The sequence below is a fragment of the Schistocerca nitens genome, chromosome 11 (genome assembly GCF_023898315.1).
Source record: "Schistocerca nitens isolate TAMUIC-IGC-003100 chromosome 11, iqSchNite1.1, whole genome shotgun sequence".
NCBI classification, from domain to species: domain Eukaryota; kingdom Metazoa; phylum Arthropoda; class Insecta; order Orthoptera; family Acrididae; genus Schistocerca; species Schistocerca nitens.
The window spans coordinates 189,613,934-189,640,044 of record NC_064624.1 but is presented as its reverse complement, the minus strand read 5'-3'; the positions used below and the strand labels follow the sequence as shown (position 1 = coordinate 189,640,044).

The following is a 26,111-nucleotide window of genomic DNA, read 5'->3' as shown; positions in this document are numbered from 1 at the left end:
GAATTACGTAACAATTACGGCACCTTACCTCAACCTCTCGATACCAGCAATATTCTACTGTGTTTCTGTAAAATAGTTAACATACTTCTGTGACAACATTCAGACTTGATTTCATTAATGTAGAGGTACTTCGATACATCGATATGTATATATTGCAATGATATTATTCTTATGTGTATTCTTTCTTTTGTGACTATGATAGTTGACATACTTGTAACTCTGATTTTTAGGCACGTAAGCAGTTATTAGAGAGTCAAGCTTTGGTCGTCATGTTAAAAAGACGCAAATTGTAGTCATTTTATGAAATGTGAACTTTAACAGTGAGGAAGACATTTTCAAGTATGTTTTATATTGTGAAGTGATGTTTTGGAACGAGTTACGTGACACTGCAACAAAAGTAATAAAAAAGAAGTGTAACTTAAATTCGGAGTGCTGATTACTTTTTTACATCACCATTGTCCTAATTTGCAAAAGTTTAAACTTCAAGAATGGTTTATGAAACACATCTACAAAACTTTTGAATATCGCAGAATAACACCTAGGCCTCTTTGCATCCGAGCTCGGAATCATCACTACCAAAATTTCTGACCGTTGAGCCAGGAGATCACAACGAGACCAGCGTGAGAAACACGACAAGATGAGTGCCTAGTTTATCCATTATTTCAAGAAATGACTTTATTAACTGTGCTCTAATGACACTTGCCACATAATATAACTTTGTTGTTGCCCGAAAATGCAATATTTAGCAGCGTGAGCAACACCACAATCATAATTAATTTTTGACCTTTGTTGTGGAAGGGTTGTTAGAACCCTTCCTGCCACTAGATCGCTGTTGCGGTATACCAGTACGTTTTGCGGTGCATCGTTGATGTGGTGTGTGTGTGTGTGAGAGAGAGAGAGAGAGAGAGAGAGAGAGAGAGAGAGAGAGAGAGAGAGAAAGGGGGGGAGAAGAGGTGAGTAACAGTGAGAGAAGGACGAGAGAGAGAGAAACAGAATGAGAGGGAAAGAGTGGCAGTGTGAATGAGAGTGAGGGAGAGTAGGAGGTGGAGAGTGAGAGGTTGAGACAGGAGTTGGGCAGGCGGCTACCTGGTGTCAGAAGCGCTGCGGCGCCGGCGTGGGGGCGTCGCCGGCTGGCACAGCCGAGGCGGCCTTGCTGGCAGCCCTGGGGTCCTCTGGAGTCCACACCTTTGCGAACATCAGCCCGGCGGCGGTGGGCGTGCGCTCCGACCGGCTGCTCGACCACGATAGTGAATGCGCCGTGAACGGGCAGCCGAAGCCTCCTGTAAGGTACAGCAGATCACACAGCGCACTTATTATAAGGGGACTCACTGCTTTGCTACTGTGTTCCCACTCATATGTGAGGGATCAAAACCCCCCCCATCCACTTCACCTCCCCTCCCACACAGACGCACATACAAACACAAACACCCAAGTCACAGCAAACACTGACACTCGGCAAAACTATGGAAAACACCTTGAGAAATGCATGCTTCAACATAAATGGAGATCAAATGAAACTATATAATTCCACAGACCTATTCAGGTCAGAGACATGTATGATGTACGAGGGGCGTGTGAAAAGTCTGTGCAAAAATAAAAACCACTTACGTGTTTGGGGTAAAACTTTTTTATTTTTCGACATAGTCTCCTTTTAGGCCTATACACTTCGTCCAACGCTGTTCTGATTTGAAACTTCCTGGAAGATTAAAACTGTGTGCCGGACCGAGACTCGAACTCGGGACCTTTGCCTTTCGCGGGCAAGTGCTCTACCGACTGAACTACGCAAGAACGACTCACGCCCCGTCCTCAGAGCTCAGTTGGTAGAGCACTTGCCCGCGAAAGGCAAAGGTCCCGAGTTCGAGTCTCAGTCCGACACACAGTTTTAATCTGCCAGGAAGTTTTGTGTCAGCGCACACTCTGCTGCAGAGTGAAAATCTCATTCTGGAAACATCCCCAGGCTGTGGCTAAGCCATGTCTCCGCTATATCCTTTCTTTCAGGAGTGCTAGTTATACAAGGTTTGCACGAGAGCTTCTGTAAAGTTTGGAAGGTAGGAGACGAGGTACTGGCGGAAGTAAAGCTGTGAGGACCGGGCGTGAGTCGTGCTTGGGTAGCTCAGTTGGTAGAGCACTTGTCCGCGAAAGGCAAAGGTCCCGAGTTCGAGTCTCGGTCCGGCACACAGTTTTAATCTGTCAGGAAGTTTTATATCAGCACACACTCTGCTGCAGAGCGAAAATCTCATTCTGGCTGTTCTAATTTGTTGATCCTTTCTGAATAATAGGAACTGCCCAAGTCTGCAAAATAGCTATTAGCTGCTGCAATCACCTCCTCGTTTGAATAAAATCTCTGTCCCGCCAGCCATTTCTTCAAATTGGGGAACAAATAGCAGTCCGAGGGAACCAAGGGGGGATGTGAAACGAGCTGCAATCCTATTTCCATTAATTTTGCGACCACAACTGCTGAGGTGTGTGCTGATGCATTGTCATGATGGAAAAGCACTTTTTTGCAGCCCAATGGCAGGCGATTTCCTTGCAGCTCGCTTTCCAAACGGTCCAATAGCGGTGAATAATATGCACCTGTAATAGTTTTACCCTTTTCCAGATAGTCGATGAGGATTATCCCTTGCGAATCGCAAAAGACAGTCGTCATAGCCTTTCCGGCCGAAGGACTGGTCTTCGCCTTTTTTGGTACAGATTCTCCCTTGGTAACCCATTGTTTAGATTGTTGTTTGGTCTCAGCAGTATAGTAATGCATCCATGTTTCATCCATAGTAACGAAACGACGCTTAAAGTCCTGCGGATTCGTCCTGAACAGCTGCAAACCATCCTTGCAACACTTCACACGATTCCGTTTTGTGGTCAAGCGTGAGCAATCTGGAACCGATCTTGCGGATAGCTTTCTCATGTCCAAATGTTTATCAAAATATCATATCCCCATTCATTCGAGATGCCGACAGCGCTAGCAATCTCAGGCACCTTAACTCTACGGTCATCCATTACCATATCATGGATTTTATCAATTTCGGAGGTAAGCCGGTTCGAATCCTTGTCGTGATGGTATTTTCACGGCCAGTATTTGGACGGCAAGGGAAGGAGAAGTGATGGCGGAAAGTCCTTCATCACTTCGTGCCAATGTCCGGAATAAATTCCTCTACAGGGCGTCCAGAACGTTCAGCATCACTTGTGCCCATATGGCCACTGCGAAAATTTTGAAACCACACATAAACTGTTCCAATCGAGCACGTTATCATGATTTCATACGGGATACTCTACCTGTGCTGCTAGAACATGTGCCTTTACAAGTACGACACAACATGTGGTTCATGCACGATGGAGCTCCTGCACATTTCAGTCGAAGTGTTCGTACGCTTCTCAACAACAGATTCGGTGACCGATGGATTGGTAGAGGCGGACCAATTCCGTGGCCTCCACGCTCTCCTGACCTCAACCCTTTTGACTTTCATTTATGGTGGCATTTGAAAGCTCTTGTCTACGCAACCCCGGTACCAAATGTAGAGACTCTTCGTGCTCGTATTGTGGACGGCTGTGATACAATACGCCATTCTCGAGGGCTGCATCAGCGCATCAGGGATTCCGTGCGACGGAGGGTGGATGCATGTATCCCCGCTAACGGAGGACATTTTGAACATTTCCTGTAACAAAGTGTTTGAAGTCACGCTGGTACGTTCTGTTGTTGTGTGTTTCCATTCCATAATTAATGTGATTTGAAGAGACGTAATAAAATGAGCTCTAACATGGAAAGTAAGCGTTTCCGGACACATGTCCACATAACATATTTTCTTTCTTTGTGTGAGGAATGTTTCCTGAAAGTTTGGCCGTACCTTTTTGTAACACCCTGTATGCATCATAAATGAGACATGAAAAGTTGTCTGGAACCCTATAGTTTCATTTGATAAAAGCACCTATGCCTAGTTTTCAGGCAGACTCTTTTGTCCGATGCTGAGGTGCTATTCCAATAGAGTTGGAGAGCCTCTGCAATGTTGTTCCAGTATATGGGGGTTACTTAGTGGGCTGGAGAGCGGATAAGAGTTTGGACTGAAGTGGGAGGCGTGCTAGGATAGTTCACGCAGTTGTGCAAAGCATCTGTGCCAGGGTGGCGTAGTGGTTAGCGCATCTGCCTAATGAACAGAAGACCCAGGTTTGAATCCCGGCCTTGGTACAAATTTACCTTCGTCGCTTCAGTCTGAGTATATACATGATAAATGTAGATGCTATAGTGGTTCAAATGGCTCTGAGCGCTATGGGACTTAACATGTGAGGTCATCAGTCCATTAGAACTTAGAACTACTTAAACCTAACTAAGGACATCACACACATCCATGCTCGAGGCAGGATTCGAACCTGCGATCGCAGTGGTCGCGCGGTTCCAGACTGAAGCGCCTAGGACCGCTCGGTCACTGCGGCCGGCGATGCTATAGTGCATTCAGAATTAGTTTAGGATTGACAGTTCGGAAGAAGCACAGGTGAGCGTGGAACAGAGTTGCCAAGTCCCGCACGGAACTCGTGCGTTATCTCATGTTTCATTCAACTCGCTCACACAAGCTAACTATTTGATCTTTAAATGTGGAGCCGACTGTAATTCGTTGTGAAATAGTTTCACTATGTGATGGTTTCATTTTTATGTTTTAAAATGTTTATGTAGACAATAAAACGACAGTTTTCAAGAAACAACTTTCCGACGACTTTATCAAATTTTCGACATGCGAGAATGTTTTTTGTTATTGAAGCTAGGTGTACACATTATGCGAATGAAATGTCAAGAAAACATCAAATTTCCATCTGTTTCAAACCTCACTGTGTCAAAGATCTCTAACGCGAGATACAGGACTGTAAATAATATGATGCGCAATCGTTTGCTCGCGTACAGTGACGATAGGCAACAGAGCTCTATATTCGTAAAGATCTGATATGTTTGTGATATGCATCCTTATTTCCAACACAAGAAAAAATAAAATAATGCATGTTTGGTAACTTAAATTGGGCAACATTTGTTCTGAGAAACAAAAACAATACAAAAACGGCCAATGTATTGCAGACATTATTTTGTATACAGTAATATCTATGCACAGACTGAATTCTAGAAATGTACTTTCTTTGGAATTAATATTTGATACTGCCGCCATATTAAAATTTCAAAACCTTCTGTGAATTAATTTTATTATGCGTGCACTTAACAAGTGCAAACTGCGCACTCCAAACGTGTAGCTGAACCCGTTTGTGCTGCATCTCTATGTGGACAATGGTAAAACTCCAAGATCCAACGGAGAGCAGCGCGCTTCGTTACAGGATCATTTAGTAATCGCGAAAGCGTTACGGAGATGATAGATAAACTCCAGTTGAAGACTCTGCAGGAGAGACGCTCAGTAGCTCGGTACGGGCTTTTGTTGGAAGTTTCGAGAACATACCTTCACCGGAGAGTCAAGCAGTAAATTGCTCCCTCCTACGTATATCTCGCGAAGAGACCATGAGGATAAAATCAGAGAGATTAGAGCCCACACAGAAGCATACCGACAATCCTTCTTTCCACAAACAATACGAGACTGGAATAGAAGGGAGAACCGATAGAGGTACTCAAGGTACCCTCCGCCACACACCGTCACGTGGCTTGCGGAGTATGGATGTAGATTTAGATGTATACATCACTCTCGTCGCTGTTACAGACAAAGTTTCGGTGTCACTATTGCTATTTAAGGGGCTCCGGAAAGGCTCAAAATCATGAAAAGTTCAATTTTTACTTTTTTGCGTTTTCTGAATCTGCAGACTATTACCTTTTAATAGATATATAATTTATTCAATTCCGAAGACTACAACTATTTTTAAATTTTTTTTGAAATGTGTTCTACATGGGCGTGACCCACTGTGGCGCTGTTAAACTGCTGTCAAATGGTGTTATTATTAACGTCCGTGTTCATCAGGTACATTTTAGTGATGTGAGATAAAGTATGTGTTGTGGCTAACCTGTGATGGTTCAATATATATCGCTGGTGTGATTGTCGATTGTTTCATGTTTATTTACTCTGTCGTTATCTCGAAAATATTCGTAATTAATTCTGTTTCTTGAGTCTCTGTTTTGTTGAAGTATAATAATGAGTAAAAGTAAAGTTATTAGAAATCCTCTGAAGGCTTTTAAGAAAAGGAGAAATGTTGGAAAGCCAAAGGTATGTATCATTACTGTAAACAATAAAGACGATGAAAATCCCCAACATAGCTTGTGTCCCAAAGAAGACAGTTGGTGTAAATATAACAAAGGATTGCTAACTGGTGAAGTGTACACTCATAAGCATAGTCTGCCTCATGCAATAATGGAGGTGATAAAACCTATTTTCAGAGACTTAGCAGCACCTGAACTGTTGAAAAAGTGTATTCACGAAAAAACTCAAAACCCCAATGAAAGTGTAAATAGTGTTATATGGTCGAGAATCCCCAAGACTGTATTTGTTGGAATAGAAACACTTCACTTTGGTGTGTATGATGCTGTTGCGACTTTCAATGATGGCAACATTGTAAGGTGCAAGGTATTTAGAAATATGGGAATGAAGATAGGTTCTAACATGGTACGAGCGATGCTTGCTTTAGACAAGGAACGCCTTCGGGCTGCAGACAGGGCTGTAAAGAGTCTAGAAATACAAGCAAGAGTAAACAGGAGGAGGAACAAGAGGAAGCTGGAGGAGGAGTTTGCAGAGGATGAAGATAATCCATCCTATGGACCTGGAATGCACTAAAAAGTTAATCCAATCTTTGTCGCTCGATTCCCAAAGCTTTTATTTTCTCATACTAATTACATGTTTTCTAAGGATCTTCCAAACATATTTGTTTCAAACTTTCAGTAAATGTTACACAGTACCTTCTGCATAATTTAACACAGCCTTTTTCCAAAAAACTGTATATTTTTGAATATATAAATAAAAAATTGCAAAAAAATGTTGTGAATTTTCATTACAATTGAAAAAAAAATCATCTTTAATAACTGAACTAAAATTTTGTAAAATCCCTGTGTTAAGTTGTAGCCCATATTCCAATAAATAATCTGTAACAAGTTCAACTTCCTACCTCAAATACTTTGTGAGGAAAGATGTAATTTATAAGCGTTATTTTAACATTGCAAGTATAGGGCGTTCCGGAGCCCCTTAAAGAGACAATCATCTCTTCCACTGAAGTCTCCAAAGCACCTTCATGCTGCGATGCTCTTTCCATACCGTTGTGTGCGTGTTTGGCGGCTTTCTTCCAGTCTTCAGAGGTAACGTGAGTGGTAGCTTCTTTAGTGCTTGCTTCTACTGCGGAGAGCGTAAGTTTTCGGTTGTTCCTGGCAACGTAACCTTTGATTTGGGCCCAAATCAACTCTGTAGGGTTGAAGTTGTAGTGTTACAGTGGCAGCCTGACGATTGTATGCCCATATTTATTTGGCAGTTCGTCGATTTCATATTTTCAAAATTGCGGTTTATGGAAATTTATTTTTTCCATAAGCTCGACCTTCATAAGGTCATCACATACATTTCCGTTACAACGCTCAAGCCAATTAATCATTTCCTCCTTTAACTTTTCCATGGTAGGTGCTTTATCAACAACAACTGTATGATGTGGAGCATTGTCTAAAACTATTGTTGACGGTTTATCTAGATTGGGTCTTAGAGATTCTACGAACCACTTTGTGAATGTAATGTGTTTCATATCTTCGTGATAATCTCCTGTCTTCTTCAATTTAAAGAGAACGAGACAGTTTGGTACGAAGCCTTGCGCGGTGCCTGCATGCAGTATAATCAATGTGTCCCCCCTTACCAGACATCTGCGTTGTTCCTTTAATTGTGTTGTCTGTCCACGCCTGATTAACTACATGACCAAAATTTCATCGAGCCAAACCACTACATTAACATTTACGCTAAGTATTTGTCTTAAAAATCGGCATCGCCATGCAGCAATATCCTCTCTTTCCATCAATAGCTTACGGCCGCAAAATTGTCTGTAGTGAAATCCTACGTTGTGCAAAACTGTGAGTAACGATGTTCGACTGCCCTGAAAAAGTCCTGATTCTTCAAGTGTGACCAATGACTTGGAGAGAGTTCAAAAATGGTTCAAATGGCTCTGAGCACTATGGGACTTAACTTCTGAGGTCATCAGTCTCCTAGAACTTAGAACTACTTAAACCTAACTAACCTAAGGACATCACACACATCCATGCCCGAGGCAGGATTCGAACCTGCGACTGTAGCAGCAGCGCGGTTCCGGACAGAAACGCCTAGAACCGCTCGGCCACTCCGGCCGGCTTTGACAGAGTGGGATGTTCCTTTCTGTGATAATAATCGTAAACATGTCGACGAATTGCATCCTCTGCAGATGCATCTAAATTCGTAACACGCTTATCCATAGAACGTCTCTTCCCGGCAGTACCAAGTTTGCATGGTTTTCCCTTTTCTGTCTCAAACAGCTCCTTGCCAATTTTTACGACAGTGTTTTTGTTGATATTCAGGGCTGAAGCCGTTCTATCTACTACTTTGCTAACGGAGTGTAGTGGGCCACCATTAAGTTTCTCACTCTCAAAGTAAGCTCTTAACGGACAAACAATTTTCTACGCTGTCCTCGTAAAGCAGTCCCCTGTCCACGAGAACGACGTCGAACTTTTCCACTTCTAACTTTCGATGTAATTTCTTCTGACATTTTAAATAAGACACAACAAATGACTGTCACAGAAACAATTAGGTAACTCCCCTCAACTGCAACGAAACAAACACAGCGCGCAGCGATCGCACGGACGCATTGTAACACCTACAACGCCTCTCGGTGTTAATAAATCAAAATGGCTCCCAAATTAGCTCCCATGCCCTCGAAATATAAATTCAGAAAATGTCCCAAGCCCCTCCACAAGTAGTAATGTACGAAATAGAAATAAGAGACAAATAGAGGGAAATCTATTGTAGAAAATTAATAGAAAAAGAAAAGAATTTTAACCATAAATTTTGGAAGCATGGGAGGGGGGAAAAACGATAGAAATGGTTAAATTATTAGTTATTCTTATATATGAGAAAATCAATATTATAGTCACAGAACGTAGGTCTTGAACACCAAAGATAGCGTTTACTAAAGTATAAATAGACATACAATGCAATTTTGATACTCCAGTCTCTATCCTTTAGTCTGTTCGAAGTCAATTAGGCTTTAGGAAGCAACAATAGGAGCTTTTTTTAAACCAGGGCGCAAGAATAAATCGGGACGAGATCGTTTTTTGGGAAGCATTAATTTCAGATAAGAATTAGAACTTTTGTCGTATTAGAGGAACGGGGAGGTGATCAATAATCTCTCTGACTTTAACGTCACTTCGTGTGAAGATTTAAATATTTTACGGAATTAACGATTTTTGGACAGATTAGGACTTTGTATTGTGATAGTGGAAAAGCTTTACTTCACGCGACTAGTAATCATAGTTCGTGACAGTTTATGGATATTAAACGGGAACAATCTTTTTATCGAAAGTGACAGAACATTGTTTCGTATCTATGATATTGATGGGAATCCAGATTAGATACCATAGAGTAAACATCTCAGGAGTGAGCATTCGCATGCGCGGAACAGATTTTGTGTTGTCAGCATACATTGCCGGCCGGGTCACGTGTTTTCGGGACGTCGTGTGTTTGTCCGTATAGCGCCCTGTATATTTAGAATGTCACTACATCTCTAGTACAGACGGATTCTTTTCGTACGTGTCGTGGATTATTTATTTATGTTGCGCAGACATTTTAACAGTATCCATTTGATACCGAGAATAAACCAGCTACGTAACTTTTAAGGGCAAGTGATTTTGCAGTCTGCTTCTTTGCCATAGGTGTCACAGTTCAGATGCAGTAGTTTTCGTTATGATATGGCACTTTATAGTATTACAGAGCCTGACGTACATTTTTGCAGCGATAGTCTTACAAAACGACTTGACAGTACGCTAGTACTTTTGCAAGTGTCCGAAAAACACCGAATTTGCCACACATTAGCGATTATATCCCTGCTAATTCGTCCTTTTTTTCTTATATATCTGCGTATTTATTTTCTCGTTTTTGCGATCTAAAGCACAATTTTCCTTACTGGTGACACTTTGAAGTATTCATTTAACGCATTTTACGTACTTGCTCCCAGTTTATTAAATAAATAGTAGACAGAGTAATCTATAATCGACAAGTCACTGATAAATCCATGGAGGATAGTATTTGCTGAAACAACTAACCATTCCCTTTCCTGTTCCACTAGCAAATTTACGAGAGGAAGCGATTGTTTGTAAGCTTTTGTACGAGCCGTATCATCTATTATATAGTCATAAAATCGTGGAAAAATAGGTCTACAGAATCAAATCTTAATTATAATGCGTCTCGAAATTTTTAAACATATACAGCGTCTCTTACTAATATGAAAACTATAATTAGAGCTACATGGTATGTACCTATGAAAAGTTACTATCCCTCCTTTCACATATATTTCTTTGCATCCGTAGCAACAACAGTAATTCACCATCTCTATTACACTATCAACAAACGGTGAAACATAACAAAAACTCTTGATATTATAAACTTCGAACGCTGCAGAAAGCGCACACGCACAGCGAAGTCCCGAAAACACGTGACAATCCTGGTTCAATGTTGACAACATGCGCAGAACGCAATGATCACTCCAGAGATATTTACTCTATGTTAGATACTTATACAAAGAACCCCTTTGGATGCGATCGTGTGAATGAACTGATTTATTAATAATAATTATTAAATAAAATAACGTGTTAATTTGAAACTGACTATTTGTCTTGAACTTTACTTCGATTTAGGTTCATAAATAATTAGGTTACGTGATTTTCACCAAGAATAAATTGCAGACTAGTAACTAAAACAAGTGAACGGGAATCTATTGAAAACACAAGTATTAATTTACTTATGGTTTTTTTTTCCTTCAAGACTGGGAAGACAATACGTGTAGTGACTCACTGGGGTTAATTTAAGAACTAGCCGGGATAAAACAAAACCCCTCAATACCAGTCGATGCATAGATAAATTAACATTCCTACTTTCATGCAAGATACGGAAGTCGGGATAGAAAAAAGGGTCGCTACAGCACTCACTGCAACTAAATCGAGGCACGAGCGGAGTGTTGTGGACTGAGAGTTGGCAACTCAGGATGGGCTGCAGCTGCAGCCATCACCGGATTGGCTGAATCCGAGGCGTGACTCAGGCGCCGCCTTCTGCCTACCACTTCCGTCGCACCTGTCAGTACTAAAGTAATTTTGAATTGACTATAGGGAGGTTGCGTTGCGCTGTTGTATTTGACCACAAATGGTACCTGTGCCCTGTTAGCTATACGGTCAGAGCAGTGTAGTTAAGAATTCATGTGGCAGAGTTAAATGGAGTTGAACTTGGACAAACTGTTACTCCACTTGTGGTGGGTGCTTTCGCAGCCTGGGAAGCCGAACTGTTGTGTATCAAGAGGCATCGTATCGATGAGTTGTACTGCACAGAGCAAAAGTGGAAAAACCTCATCTGCTAACAAGGGAACCTCCACATCGCACCCCCCTCAGATTTAGTTATAAGTTGGCACAGTGGATAGGCCTTGAAAAACTGAACACAGGTCAATCGAGAAAATAGGAAGAAGTTGTGTGGAACTATGAAAGAAATAAGCAAAATATACAAACTGAGTAGTCCATCTCCAAGATATGTAACATCACAGGAAAGTGTGAGCTCGGAAGCGCCGTAGTCCCGTGGATAGCGTGAGCAACTGTGGAACGAGAAGTCCTTGGTTCAAGTCTTCCCTCCAGTAAAAAGTTTACTTTTTTTATTTTCGCAAAGTTATGATATGTCCGTTCGTTCATTGACGTCTCTGTTCACTGTAATAAGTTTAGTGTCTGTGTTTTGCGACCGCACCGCAAAACCGTGCGATTAGTAGACGAAAGGACCTGCCTCTACAATGGGGAACCGAAAACATTTGATCGCAAGGTCATAGCTGAACCGATTCCTCCACAGGAAAACACGTCTGATATATTCTATACGACACTGGTGACGGCATGTGCGTCACACGACAGGAATATGTTGTCGACCCACCTAACTTGTACACTTGGCGAATGGGTAAAAAGATTCTTCTACCTTGCCCGATTTAGGTTTTCTTGTGGATGTGATAATCACTCCCAAAAAAGTGATGAAAACATAAGAGTTTGTCACGTAAACTGCAAGAAATGAATGCAACAGTTTCACAGTCGCACAGTTTTCCCTGTGCTCTGTCAAAACATATGTTTTTAACGTTTTCTAATTTTTCGTTTTAGGTGTAAGCGTCCCCATACTACGGCGCAGTTACCTCACATCAGACGGACGGACGGACAGGTAATAATTGTCTGAAAACAAAAAATTAAAATCTTCGCTCGAAGGTAGTCTTAAACCAAGGACCTCTCGATCCGCAGCTGTTCACGCTAACCACGTGACCACGGCGCTCCTGAACTCAGATGTCCTTGATATTGCCTATCTTAGACATGGACTACTCAGTTTGTATATTTTGCTTATTTTTTCATAGTTCCACACAACTTCTTCCTGTTTTCTCGATTGATCTGTGTTCAGTTTTTCAAGGCCTATCCACAGTGCCAACTTATAACCAAATCTGAGGGGGTGCGATGGGGAGGTTCCCTTGTAAGTAATAAATGGGTCCGTCGCTGATTCATACCACATTGTGTCATGGGACAATGTAAATGGGATACAACAGAGCCACTATATGGACAAGTGAAGTAAACAAAACCTGCATCTCGACTTTCTACTAATGAGGCTCGTCATCCTCGTCTCCTTGAAGGAAATAAAGAATTTACGTGTAAATAAACTTGCACGAATGTTAGCGTGAATAAAGTGTGGAAACAGTAATGCTAGAGGAAGCGGTAGACATGTTTACTTGCACATGTCCTTAAGCTGGCTTCTCCGACCCCAGTTTCCCCACCTCAAATTGTTCAGTGGAGCATTCTCTACGTCCTGTCACATTTTTGCACGGTCTTACGGAAACGCCGCGTATATGCAGACTGAAGTGACAATGTAAATTTGTATCTAGACCAGGGGTTAAACCACTTAAACACATTTGTTGCTGTGAACACTTAAACATTACGTTCTTTACCTACAGTATGCTGGGTTCTTTTTTACTGTGGAATAATGTAAACACGCAAGGCTTAAGTGTTAATGCTAACAAATGTGCTTAAGTCATAAATAGATGTTTCGTTATGTTTCCTTTCGGATTGTTGCCTAATAATTGTACTGCGACACTCCTAACTCCATTCCTCAGGCAGAAGTGGATGATGTGCACTGAAATCGTCGGAGAACGGAAACGGTACGTTTCCGGACATGGGCTGGTCTCCAAAATATTGTGTACTCACACCGCGGTACATGTCATAAAAGTTTGTAACGGGAATTTTCTAACACTCCGTATATCGGCTGCTTTTTTATTTTTGAGAGGTGCAGCCCCTCCGCGGTCACATCGGAATGATGGTCAACACAGGTCTGCTGCCATCTCTTTCTACTGGTTAGTTTTCATTGAGGTCTTGTCGGATATGTGTACTGCAATGTCTGCATACGTCTGGTTATGATTAACCATTAATACCCGCTCATCTGGCGATATATTGGATCCGAAATGAACCAAGAGTAGCGGTTTGAAGGGCAGAGGGGGAAAAAAGTGCCAAGAGGCATTCTCTATTATTCCAATCTCGTACAGCGTGCGGAAAGAACGAACACCTATATCTTTCCGTACGAGCTCTGATTTCCCTTATTTTATCGTGATGATCGTTTCTCCCTATGTAGGTCGGTTTCAACAAAATATTTTCGCATTTGGAAGAGAAAGTTGGTGATTGGAATCTCGTGAGACCATTCCGTCGTAACACGCCTTTCTTCTAATGATGTCCATCGCAAATACTGTATCATTTCTCTAACACTCTCTCCTATATTTCGCGATAATACAAAATGTGCTGCCTTTCTTTGAACTTTTTCGATGTACTCCGTCAGTCCTATCTGGTAAGGATCCCACACCGCGCAGCAGTATTCTAAAAGAGGACGGACAAGCGTAGTGTAGGCAGACTCCTTAGTAGGTCTGTTACATTTTCTAAGTGTCCTGCCCATAAAACACAGTCTTTGGTTAGCCTTCCCCACAACATTTTCTGTGTGTTCTTTCCAATTTAAGTTGTTCGCAATTGTAATACCTAGGTATTTAGTAGAATTTACGGCTTTTAGATTAGACTGATTTATCGTGTAACCGAAGTTTAACGAGTTCATTTTAGCACTCATGTGGATGACCTCACACTTTTCGTTATTCGGGGTCAACTGCCACTTTTCGCACCATTAAGATATCTTTTCTAAATCGTTTTGCAGTTTGTTTTGACCTTCTGATGACTTTATTGCTCGATAAACGACAGCGTCATCTGCAAACAACCTAAGACGGCTGCTTAGATTGTCTCCCAAATCGTTTATATAGATAAGGAACAGCAAAGGGCCTATAACAAATGGTTCAAATGGCTCTGAGCACTACGGGACTTCTGAGGTCATTACTCCCCTAGAACTTAGAACTAGTTAAACGTAACTAACCTAAGGACATCACACACATCCATGCCCGAGGCAGGATTCGAACCTGCGACCGTAGCGGTCTCGCGGTTCCAGACTGCAGCGCCTAATAATTCGTGTTAAAATAGGATCAATCGTCTTACAGACACTTAATGCTTCGCTGCAGTCTGGAAACGCGCCACCACTACGGTTGCAGGTTCGAATACTGCCTCAGGCATGGATGTGTGTGATGTCTTTAGGTTAGTTAGGTTTAACTAGTTCTAAGTTATAGGGGACTGATGACCTCAGAAGTTAAGTCCCATAGTGCTCAGAGCCATTTGAACCATTTTTTTTTTTTTTGGCCAGGAATGCACTCTCTGCCTGTGCTAATCTGGTTTTTGTTTCGTCCTCCATCTTCCTTCCGTCACTTGTTAGTTTGCTTCCAAGGTAAGAAAAGTCTTCGTCTATTTCGTGGTCACTAATTTTCATATGAAATTTATTCCGAGTCTCATTCCTCCTACTCCCGATTACTTCCTTTCTTTCTTCGCTTTACCCTACATCTACATCCTCACCTACATCTGCATACATATTCCGCAAGTCAGTCAGTGGTGCGTGGCGGAGGGTACCCTGTACCACTACTAGTCACTTCTTTCCTGTTCCACTCGCAAACAGAACGAGGGGAAATGACTATCTACATGCTTCTGTATGAGCCTTCGTTTCTCTTAATCTTCGTACTCGTTACGGGCAGCCTACGTTGGCGGCAGTAGAATCGTTCAACACTCAGCTTCAAATGTCGGTTCTCTAAATTTTCTCAATAGTGTTTCTCGAAAAGGAAGTCACCTTCCCTCCTGGGATTCCCATTTCCCTAAGCATCTCCTTGTTCGAACCTACCGGTAACAATTCTAGCAGCCCGCCTCTGAACTACTTCGACGTCTTCCTTCAATCCGGCCTGGTACGGATCCCAAACACTCTAGCAGTACTCAAGAACAGGTCGCACCAGCGTCCTACATGCGGTCTCCTGTACAAGTGATCCACTCTTTCCCAAAATTCTTCCAATAAACCGAAGTCGACGATTCGCCTTTCCACCCACAGTTCTCACGCGCTCGTTACATTTCACATCGGCTTGCAACGTTACGCACAGATATTTAAACGACTGTGTCAAGTAGAGCTCTAGTAATTACCGGTCTCTACTTCCTATTCTTCTGCACTGACCTACATTTTTCTGCATTTAAAGGTAGCTGCCCTTCATCACACCAACTAGGAATTTTGTCCAAGCCATTATCTTTCTTCGTACAGTCACTCAACTTCAGCACCTTACCGTACACCACGGCCTGATCAGCAAACAACTGCAGACTGCTCCCCACCCTCTCCGCGAAATCATGTACATACAGGGTGTTACAAAAAAGGTACGGCCAAACTTTCAGGAAACATTCCTCACACACAAATAATGAAAATATTTTACGTGGACATGTGTCCGGAAACGCTTACTTTCCATGTTAGAGCTCATTTTATTACTTCTCTTCAAATCACATTAATCATGGAATGGAAACACACAGCAACAGAACGTACCAGCGTGACTTCAAACACTTTGTTACAGGAAATGTTCAAAATGTCCTCCGTTAGCGAGGATACGTGCATCCACCCTCCGTCGCACGGAATCCCTGATGCGCTGATGCAGCCCTGGAGAATGGCGTATTGTATCACAGCCGTCCACAATACGAGCACGAAGAGTCTCTACATTTGGTATCGGGGTTGCGTAGACAAGAGCTTTCAAATGCCCCCATAAATGAAAGTCGAGAGGGTTGAGGTCAGGAGAGCGTGGAGGCCACGGAATTGGTCCGCCTCTACCAATCCGTCGGTCACCGAATCTGTTGTCGAGAAGCGTAGGAACACTTGGACTGAAATGTGCAGGAGCTCCATCGTGCATGACCCACATGTTGTGTCGTACTTGTAAAGGCACATGTTCTAGCAGCACAGGTAGAGTATCCCGTATAAAATGGTGATAACGTGCTCCATTGAGCGTAGGTGGAAGAACATGGGGCCCAATCGAGACATCACCAACAATGCCTGCCCAAACGTTCACAGCGAATGTGTGTTGATGAGGTGATTGCACAATTGCGTGCTGTTTCTCGTCAGCCCACACATGTTGATCGTGAAAATTTACAATTTGATCACGTCGGAATGAAGCCTCATCAGTAAAGAGAACATTTGCACTGAAATGATGATTGACACATTGTTGGATGAACCATTCGCAGAAGTGTACCCGTGGAGGCCAATCAGCTGCTGATAGTGCCTGCACACGCTGTACACGGTACGGAAGCAACTGGTTCTCCCGTAGCACTCTCCATACAGTGACGTGGTCAACGTTACCTCGTACAGCAGCAACTTCTCTGACGCTGAGATTAGGGTTATCGTCAACTGCACGAAGAATTGCCTCGTCCATTGCAGGTCTCCTCGTCGTTCTAGGTCTTCCCCAGTCGCGAGTCATAGGCCGGAATGTTCCGTGCTCCCTAAGACGCCGATCAATTGCTTCCAACGTCTTCCTGTCGGGACACCTTCGTTCTGGAAATCTGTCTCGATACAAACGTACCGCGCCACGGCTATTGCCCCGCGCTAATGCACACATCAAATGGGCATCTGCCAACTCCGCATTTGTAAACATTGCACTGACTGCAAAACCACGTTCGTGATGAACACTAACCTGTTGATGCTACGTACTGATGTGCTCGATGCTAGTATTGTAGAGCAATGAGTCACATGTCAACACAACCACCGAAGTCAACATTACCTTCCTTCAATTGGGCCAACTGGCGGTGAATCGAGGAAGTTCAGTACATACTGACGAAACTAAAATGAGCTCTAACATGGAAAGTAAGCGTTTCCGGACACGTGTCCACATAACATCTTTTCTTTATTTGTTTGTGAGGAATGTTTCCTGAAAGTTTGGTCGTACCTTTTTGTAACACCCTGTATATAGAGAGAGACTTTCCACGCCCGGGTTCCCGGGTTCGATTCCCGGCGGGGTCAGGGATTTTCTCTGCCTCGTGATGGCTGGGTGTTGTGTGATGTCCTTAGGTTAGTTAGGTTAAAGTAGTTCTAAGTTCTAGGGGACTTATGACCACAGCAGTTGAGTCCCATAGTGCTCAGAGCCATTTGAACCATAGAGAGAGCGACAGCGGTCCTACCACACTTCCCTGAGCAACTCCTGACGATACCCTAGTCTCTGATGAACACCCACCGTCGAGGACAACATACTGGATTCTATTACTTAAGAAGTCTCTCCGAGGCAATTGCATACCTGGGAACCTAAACTTTCGTTAACAGTCGGCAGAGTAGCACCGTGTCAAATGCTTTACGGAAATCTAGGACTGCGGAACACAGCTGTTGGCGTTCATACACAAGCCGCACAGGACCTCATATAAGAAAAGGGTAACCTCTCAGCCCACATTCTGCACTCATTAGATTGTTCATTCCATTCCGCAGTTACTGTAATACTTCTTCACTTTCTCTGTGCACAGCAGTGTCGTCACGAAATGTTACCATTGATACCCTTCATCCTGAACTTTTATCCCACTCTTGAACCTTAAAAGAATGGTCATTGGTTGTTCTATACAGTTTATAGATTCAACAGCAGGGGCGGAAGACTACATGTACAACTTTGCACCCTTACTAATTCGTGCACTTCGTTGATGGATGTATTTTTCAATTTTTGACGTACTTACTTCACATCTGAAATAGCCGTGCTCTTAGCTACCACGGTTGTAAGAAGCCATTCTAAGGTCGCCATGACATATTGCCTTCACCAACACAGATGTCTAGGATATGTGGTGCTACATGCTTGAAACTTTCTACACTGATGCAAGTTACAGAGTATGCTTGATAACGCCCAAAGGGACGAAATTAGGCTAAATCATGATGTAAGGTGGTAATATAAAAAATAAAACAGTTTACGCAGGTAAATGAGTTCCCTTAAGGTGCTCTAGTGCAGGGCTTAACAACTGGCCGGTTTTGAGCGCGACTACTCACGTCTGCTCAAGCACGTGCTCGCGAACAGCTGCAAGGTCGTTGAGTACGGCGGGAGGGGAGGGAGGGGAAATGCGCGCACACGTTTGAATAGGGCCGCAGCGTGCTTATTGAATTCGCGCCGACTGTGTAACGTTTAAAGTACTACTATCAGCTCTTAACAGTCACTTCGCTGGTTAAGAATCATGTGAAGTCGCCGTCGTGTAACCCCAACCATGCTTTCGCAGTTCAACCCCCATTGGGAGGAATTGTATCTGTTTACTGAAAAAGACGGTGTTGCAAAATGTTTAGTATGTTACAAAACGCTGAATTCTTTTACGAAATTTGATTTGCAGCGACATTATATGTCGTACCAAAATGTTTAGTATGTCACAAAACGGTGAATTCTTTTACGAAATTTAATTTGCAGCGACATTATATGTCGTACCACGCGAAAGACTACGGACGTGGAAAATGTGATGGACCAGATCGTGCACAGGAAGTTATTAAACTTAAAAGGAAGCTATCCGAAGAAGATCTGGACGACGAAGAAAAATCAACTGAGGCAGCTCTCAGAGTGGGTTACAAAATTGCTTTGCTTTTAGCAAAATCCCTGCGCCCCTTAACTGATGGTGATTTAATAAAAGAATGTTCGGTAGTTGCAGCGGAACATTTGTGTCCATCTCAAGTTGAACAGTTTCGGATTGTGCCATTATCTAACATGACCATTATGCGTCGCATACAGGACATGGCAGACGACGTCCAGAGCCAGTTTGCAAATATCTGTAACGATTTTATGGCCTATTCTCTAGCTCTGGACGAAAGTGTTGATATCACTGGAACAGCGCAGCTTGCCATATTTATTAGAGGTGCTAATAGAGATCTTCAGGTGAGGGAGGAGCTCCTCGATGTAGTAGCCATGAAGAACTCTACAACCGGAGGTGATGTTTTAAGTAGTGTTGAAGAAAGTGTTGAAAATATAGGATTGTCGTGGAATTCTTTAGTTTTAGTGTCTACAGATGGTAGAGGCATCCACTAAGCTAATAAAATTATGTGGCACGTGTACATTCTCCTTTATTTGTACCATTTGTCGCAGTAATAATTCGTGAGTGATATCCCTGGAGGTGGCCGCGGATTTACATTGACTGGCGGCAGCTGTTGTGTACCCCACGTGACTCCCCACTCTCCGCTCTGGTCCGGTAGTGGGGGTAGCGTGCTCGCGCTGCTCCGTGCTCGCGCCTTGCTGCTCACAGCTTGCTCCGCGAGCACGTATGTTGTGAAGCCCTGGTCTAGTGCCATATACAGGGTGAGTTACTAACTATTGCCACCAAGAATAACTCCGAAAGTATGGTAGGAGCTGAAAAGTTTGTGGGACAAAAGTTGCTTGGGACAACAAGGGTCATAATACGACGTTGGTTTTTTGTTGCTAGGTGGGGTCGCTTCACAGATCCGAAGGTCAACTTTGTTTTTTTGGATGGAATGCTATAGTTTGGTACTTATTTTCTGATAGCGGCTATCGAGACAAATTCAGTGATGTGTACGCAGTAAGGTCTTTGAACGTCAATGAAGGTCACAGAGGTAGCAAGAACTTATCATTGATTGAGTGGTATTGCTTATCACATCGGTAATTATCGAAGCACATGCTCTCACAATTCTGTCTCGCATATCTTCAGGTGTACAAGGTGCATTCAAGTTCTAAGGCCTCCGATTTTTTTCCTAATCAACTACTCACCCGAAATCTATGAAACTGGCGTTACTTCTCGACGTAATCGCCCTGCAGACGTACACATTTTTCACAACGCTGACGCCATGATTCCATGGCAGCGGCGAAGGCTTCTTTAGGAGTCTGTTTTGACCACTGGAAAATCGCTGAGGCAATAGCAGCACGGCTGGTGAATGTGCGGCCACAGAGAGTGTCTTTCATTGTTGGAAAAAGCCAAAAGTCACTAGGAGCCAGGTCAGGTGAGTAGGGAGCACGACGAATCACTTCAAAGTTGTTATCACGAAGAAACTGTTGCGTAACGTTAGCTCGATGTGCGGGTGCGTTGTCTCGGTGAAACAGCACACGCACAGCCCTTCCCGGACGTTTTTGTTGCAGTGCAGGAAGGAATTTGTTCTTCAAAACATTTTCGTACGATGCACCTGTTACCGTAGTGCCCTTTGGAACGCAATGGGTAAGGATTACGCCCTCGCTCTCCCAGAACACGGACACCGTCATTTTTTCACCACTGGCAGTTACCCGAAATTTTTTTGGTGGCGGTGAATCTGTTACTTTCATTGAGCTGACTGGCGCTTTGTTTCTGGATCGAAAAATGGCATCCACGTCTCATCCATTGTCACAACCGACGAAAAGAAAGTCCCATTCGTGCTGTCGTTGCGCATCAACATTGCTCGGCAACGTGCCACACGGGCAACCGTGTGGTTGTCCGTCAGCATTCGTGGCACCCACCTGGATGACACTTTCCGCATTTTCAGGTCGTCGTGCAGGATTGTGTGCACAGAACCCACAGAAATGCCAACTCTGGAGGCAATCTGTTCGACAGTCATTCGGCGATCCCCCAAAACAATTCTCTCCACTTTCTCAATTGTGTTGTCAGACCGGCTTGTGCGAGCCCGAGGTTGTTTCGGTTTGTTGTCACACGATGTTCTGCCTTCATTAAACTGTCGCACCCAGGAACGCACTTTCGACACATCCGTAACTCCATCACCACCTGTCTCCTTCAACTGTCGATGAATTTCAATTGGTTTCACACCACGCAAATTCAGAAAACGAATGATTGCATGCTGTTCAAGTAAGGAAAACGTCGCCATTTTAAGTATTTAAAACAGTTCTCATTCTCGCCGCTCGCGGTAAAATTCCATCTGCCGTACGGTGCTGCCATCTCTGGGACGTATTGACAATGAACGCGGCCTCATTTTAAAACAATCTGCATGTTTCTATCTCTTTCCAGTCCGGAGAAAAAAAATCGGAGGCCTTAGAACTTGAATGCACTTCGTATTTGGAACGTCTTTATACACAATGTCTTTTACGAATCCCCACAACAAAAAACCCACAGGCGTCAAGTCTGGCGAACGAGCCGGCCAAGACACATCTCCTCCGCGTCTAATCCAATGATTCGGGAATTGTCTCTGCAACTCATCTCTAACAATCAGCAAAAAATGTGCTGCACACCCACCGTGTTAATACAACATTCTGTTCCTCGTTCCTAAAGGTATTTGGCTCTGAGCACTATGGGACTTAACATCTGTGATCATCAGTTCCCTAGAACTTCGAACTACTTAAACCTAACCAACCTAAGGACATCACACACATCCATGCCCGAGGCAGGATTCGAACTAACGGTATTTCTTCTAATAAGAGACCTAATGTTTCTTGCAGGAATGTGGTATACTTCTTACCATTGAGGTTTCCTTCGAAGAAGTAGGGGCCTATAATTCCGTCCTCCAGAATCCCACACCATACATTCACCGACCACAATTTTTGGTGTGCACCTTGCCGCAGCCAACATGGATTTTCAGTTGCCCAATAATGCATGTTATGCAAATTAAAATTTCCACGGTTCGTGAATGTAGCCTCGTCAGTAAATAAAATAAAATCAATAAATGTGTGGTCGCTCTGAATCTGAAGTTGAGCCCATCGGCAGAATTCAATGCAACGCTTACAATCCGCACCAGTTAATTTTCGGTGGAGACTGATATGGTAAGGATGATATTTACGGCGATGTAGATCGCGAACAACACTACTGTATTTTGAACATAGCTGCTAAGGTTCAGTGACCGTGTCAGAATTATATTGCAACAAATAAGCCCTCGGTCACAAATATTAAGTCAAAATTGACCAGGTTTCGACGCTACTATGAGCGTCGTCTTCAGAATTAAACTACCTGTACTAAAACATTAGGTATATAGTACATTAATAAAATTAAAGTTTGTACTGACTCGAAAAGATGCAGTACTTACAAGTCACATAAAATTGTTGGAACCTTGTCCACAGTACTAGCAGCCCTTACAAGGGGAGGCCGCCAATTGTGAAATTCAGATTCGATTCATACTGCGCATTATAAAAGCTCATGACCAGAAGTGTAATGTGGCAAAGCACCAAGATGCACTTCTCAGCCGTTGTCGAGAAAATCGACAGTTAAAAGTAACCGTTGCGGTGAAATACTCTCTACGATTAATAACTTTCTACAGCGTCGTGGCGCAGCGGTAGGCGTTCGGATTCGTAATCCGAAGGTCGCCGGATCGAATCTAGCGGCATGCAACTTCTTTTATTATTAGTTTTTTGTAAAATATATATATATATATATATATATATATATATATATTAATGAATTACTTATGCATCTTGGTGAAGGCGGTTCGCTCTCCAATTGTACCGCTTCCACTTTTCCGTTTGTTTAACAGGGTGTACCAAAGCTGTCACGTCCGCACTGAATATATATATATAATTCCCGGCAATCAGTTGCAACAATTATGCATATAATAAGTTGTTGTGAGTCGTTTGTCGTGGAAAAACTGGCGACTTCGAACATCATTATGTTTTCCGCAAACGAAGTTGTATTTCACAAATGTTATTAATTGTCTTCATAATGTTAACCACGTATAGTTAACGGAAGACGTAGAAACGATATTCCGAAACGAATACGTATAGCGTAAGTCAAACGTTCGAATTAGAATAGAGACCCCACGAACACAAATTTGCTGTGGCAGGTATGAAATATAAACTCCGTTACTCGCTCGTTACACTTGAAGGACAGATGTTGAATGGGCCGAAACGAGCCGCCGCATAACAGCGTAGTTGCCTGCTAACTTCGAAAGAAGGTAGATGCGGTCCCTAGCGCAACTTATAACATCGTCGAAAACCAGTGCGGACGGGAAAGCTTTGGTACACCCTGTTAAACAAACGGAAAAATGGAGGCGGTACAATTGGAGAGCGATCCGCCTTCACCAACGTCCATAAGCAATTCATTAATGTTTGAATAACAAAAAAGTAATAATAAAAATAAATTGCATGGCGCGAGATTCGATCCGGCAACCTTCGGATTACGAACCCGAGCGCTTGCCGCTGCGCCAGGACGCTGTAGAAAAGTATTATTCGTAGAGAGTATTTCACTGCAACAGTTTCTTTTAACTGTCGATTTCCTCGACAACGGCTGAGAAGTGCATCTTGGTGCTTTGCCACATTACACCTCTGGCCATGAGCTTTTATTATGCGCAGTATGAATCGAATCTGAATTTCACAATTGGCGGCATCCCCTTGTTAGTGGCTCGCCATCTCACAACTATTCATGACGTCGCCTTTCCGGCTTAGATTTTTTTTTAATATGTGACTTGTAAGTACTGCATCTTTTACAGTCAGTACAAACTTTAATTTTATGAATGTACTATATACCTAATGTTTTAGTACAGTTAGTCTAATTCTGAAGACGACGCTCATAGTAGCGTCGAAACCAGGACAATTTTGACTTAATATTTGTGACCGAGGGCTTATTTGTTACAATATAACTACTGTATTTCATTCCGGATTCCCTTGCGTTTTGACACCAACTAACACAAAGGATCTCCTACCACAGTGGCCAACCAGTACCAATTTCCGTTTGCTCGTTAGTAACTTTCCTTTGCCGGATATGTTTCCGATGCGTTAATGTGCTAATTGTTCTCAATTTATCACACACATATTTAAATGTACGACGTGTAGGGTGAGAACGTCGAGGATGTCTTCCAATGCATAAGTCTCTACTTCTGGCCGAATTTCGTTGGCATTCTCCATAAATGAGAAGCATATCGACTTGTTCTGCGAAGGAATACATCATTCACTTTCGCGTCTTGCCGCTCCTTTTAATGTTGTATTGCGAAACCGTCGAGTGGTGTTTACATGTCAATGCCACGTTAGAATTTGAAACACGAACAGCTGCTAGCATGAGTTTCTTAGAAGTAGATACCTTAGGGGTTGCGAAGCAACTCAAATCGCTTGATACGGGCAAGTCTTCAGGTCCAGATTGTATACCGATTAGGTTCCTTTCAGATTACGCTGATACAATAGCTCCCTACTTAGCAATCATATACAACCGCTCGCTAACCGACACATCTGTACCTACAGATTGGAAAATTGCGCAGGTCGCACCAGTGTTTAAGAAGGGTAGTAGGAGTAATCCATCGAACTACAGACCTATATCATTGACGTCGGTTTGCAGTAGGGTTTTGGAGCATATACGAGGTGCGGCTAGAAAAAAACCGGACTGATGCTGGAAAAAACATTTATTTACAATTATTTACAATTTCATGTTATCTCCTTCAATGTACTCTCCTCCTCGGTCTCTACACCGCTCCATACGAATTTTCCACTGTTCATAGCAATGCTGCAGATCATTTTCGGTAAGTCCATACATTACTTCCGTCGCTTTTTCTTTTACTGCTTCAACAGTCTCAAATCTAGTTCCTTTCAAAGCTGACTTGACTTTAGGGAAAGGAAAAAAGTCACAGGGGGCCAAATCAGGTGAGTAGGGTGGATGATCTAAGATGGGAATGTTGTGTTTTGCCAAAAACGTCTTCACTGACAACGCACTGTGAGCTGGGGCATTGTCTCGGTGAAGGATCCATGACTTTTTTCTCCACAAATCGTTCCGTTTTCTCCGTACTCGCTCACGTAGGGTAGCCAGGACGCTAATGTAGTAATGCTGATTCACTGTTTGTCCCTCTGGTACCCAATCAATGTGCACAATCCCTTTGATGTCAAAAAAAAACCATCATCATTGCCTTGAATTTCGATTTTGACATTCGTGCTTTTTTTTTGTCGTGGAGAACCAGGAGTTTTCCAATGCATCGATTGGCGTTTAGTTTCGGGATCGTAAGTAAAAAACCACGATTCATCGCAAGTAATAACATTTTGTAAGAAGGTGGGATCACTTTCAATGTTTTCCAGGATGTCAGAAGAAATCATTCTTCGGCGTTCCTTCTGTTCAATTGTGAGACACTTTGGAACCATTTTTGAACACACTTTGTTCGTGTTGAAACTTTCGTGAAGAATCTGCCTAACACTTTCCTTGTCAACTCCTGTTAACTCAGACACTGCTCTGACTGCTAAACGGCGATCTTGTCGAACAAGTTTACCGATTTTTTCAATGTTTGCATCAGTTTTTGCTGACAATGGTCTGCCAGTGCGAGTGTCATCACTGGTGTCTTCGCGGCCATCTTTAAATCGTTTAAACCACTCAAACACTTGTGTTCGCGATAAACAATCATCGCCGTACACTTGTTGTAACATTACAAACGTTTCACTTGCAGATTTTCCTAGTTTGAAACAAAATTTGATGTTAACACGCTGTTCTTTCTGTACACTCAACATTTTCCGACGCACAGACAAAACGTCAACTACTTAAAACAGACGCCACGGGCAGACTGAGTGCAGGAGGCAGATGAAACTCGAGCAGTAGGCGGAGCGAGAGTCACGTGACAGGCCACGCGACTTTCAGCCTTATTGCATTCGTTTTATTGTTTCACCAGTACTAGTCCGGTTTTTTTCTAGCCACACCTCGTACTGTATTCAAACATTATGAATCACCTCGAAAGGAACGATCT

At 42.9% G+C, this 26,111-nt stretch overlaps 1 protein-coding gene and 1 non-coding gene across 2 annotated transcripts in view; one reads left to right on the top strand and one right to left on the bottom strand.

Moving 5' to 3' along the window:
- The window catches only part of LOC126213317 (pancreas transcription factor 1 subunit alpha-like), a gene marked incomplete at its 5' end in the record, with an annotated part of 87,310 nt that overhangs the window by 20,294 nt on the left and 40,905 nt on the right, over positions 1–26,111 (bottom strand). The window contains one exon of the mRNA XM_049941003.1: positions 1,087–1,280. Within this exon, the coding sequence (XP_049796960.1) occupies positions 1,093–1,280 (188 nt within the window). The remainder of the gene's footprint in view (positions 1–1,086; positions 1,281–26,111) is intronic.
- Trnai-aau (transfer RNA isoleucine (anticodon AAU)) lies at positions 4,106–4,177 on the top strand. The gene has a single exon. It is a non-coding gene; the product is annotated as a tRNA-Ile (tRNA).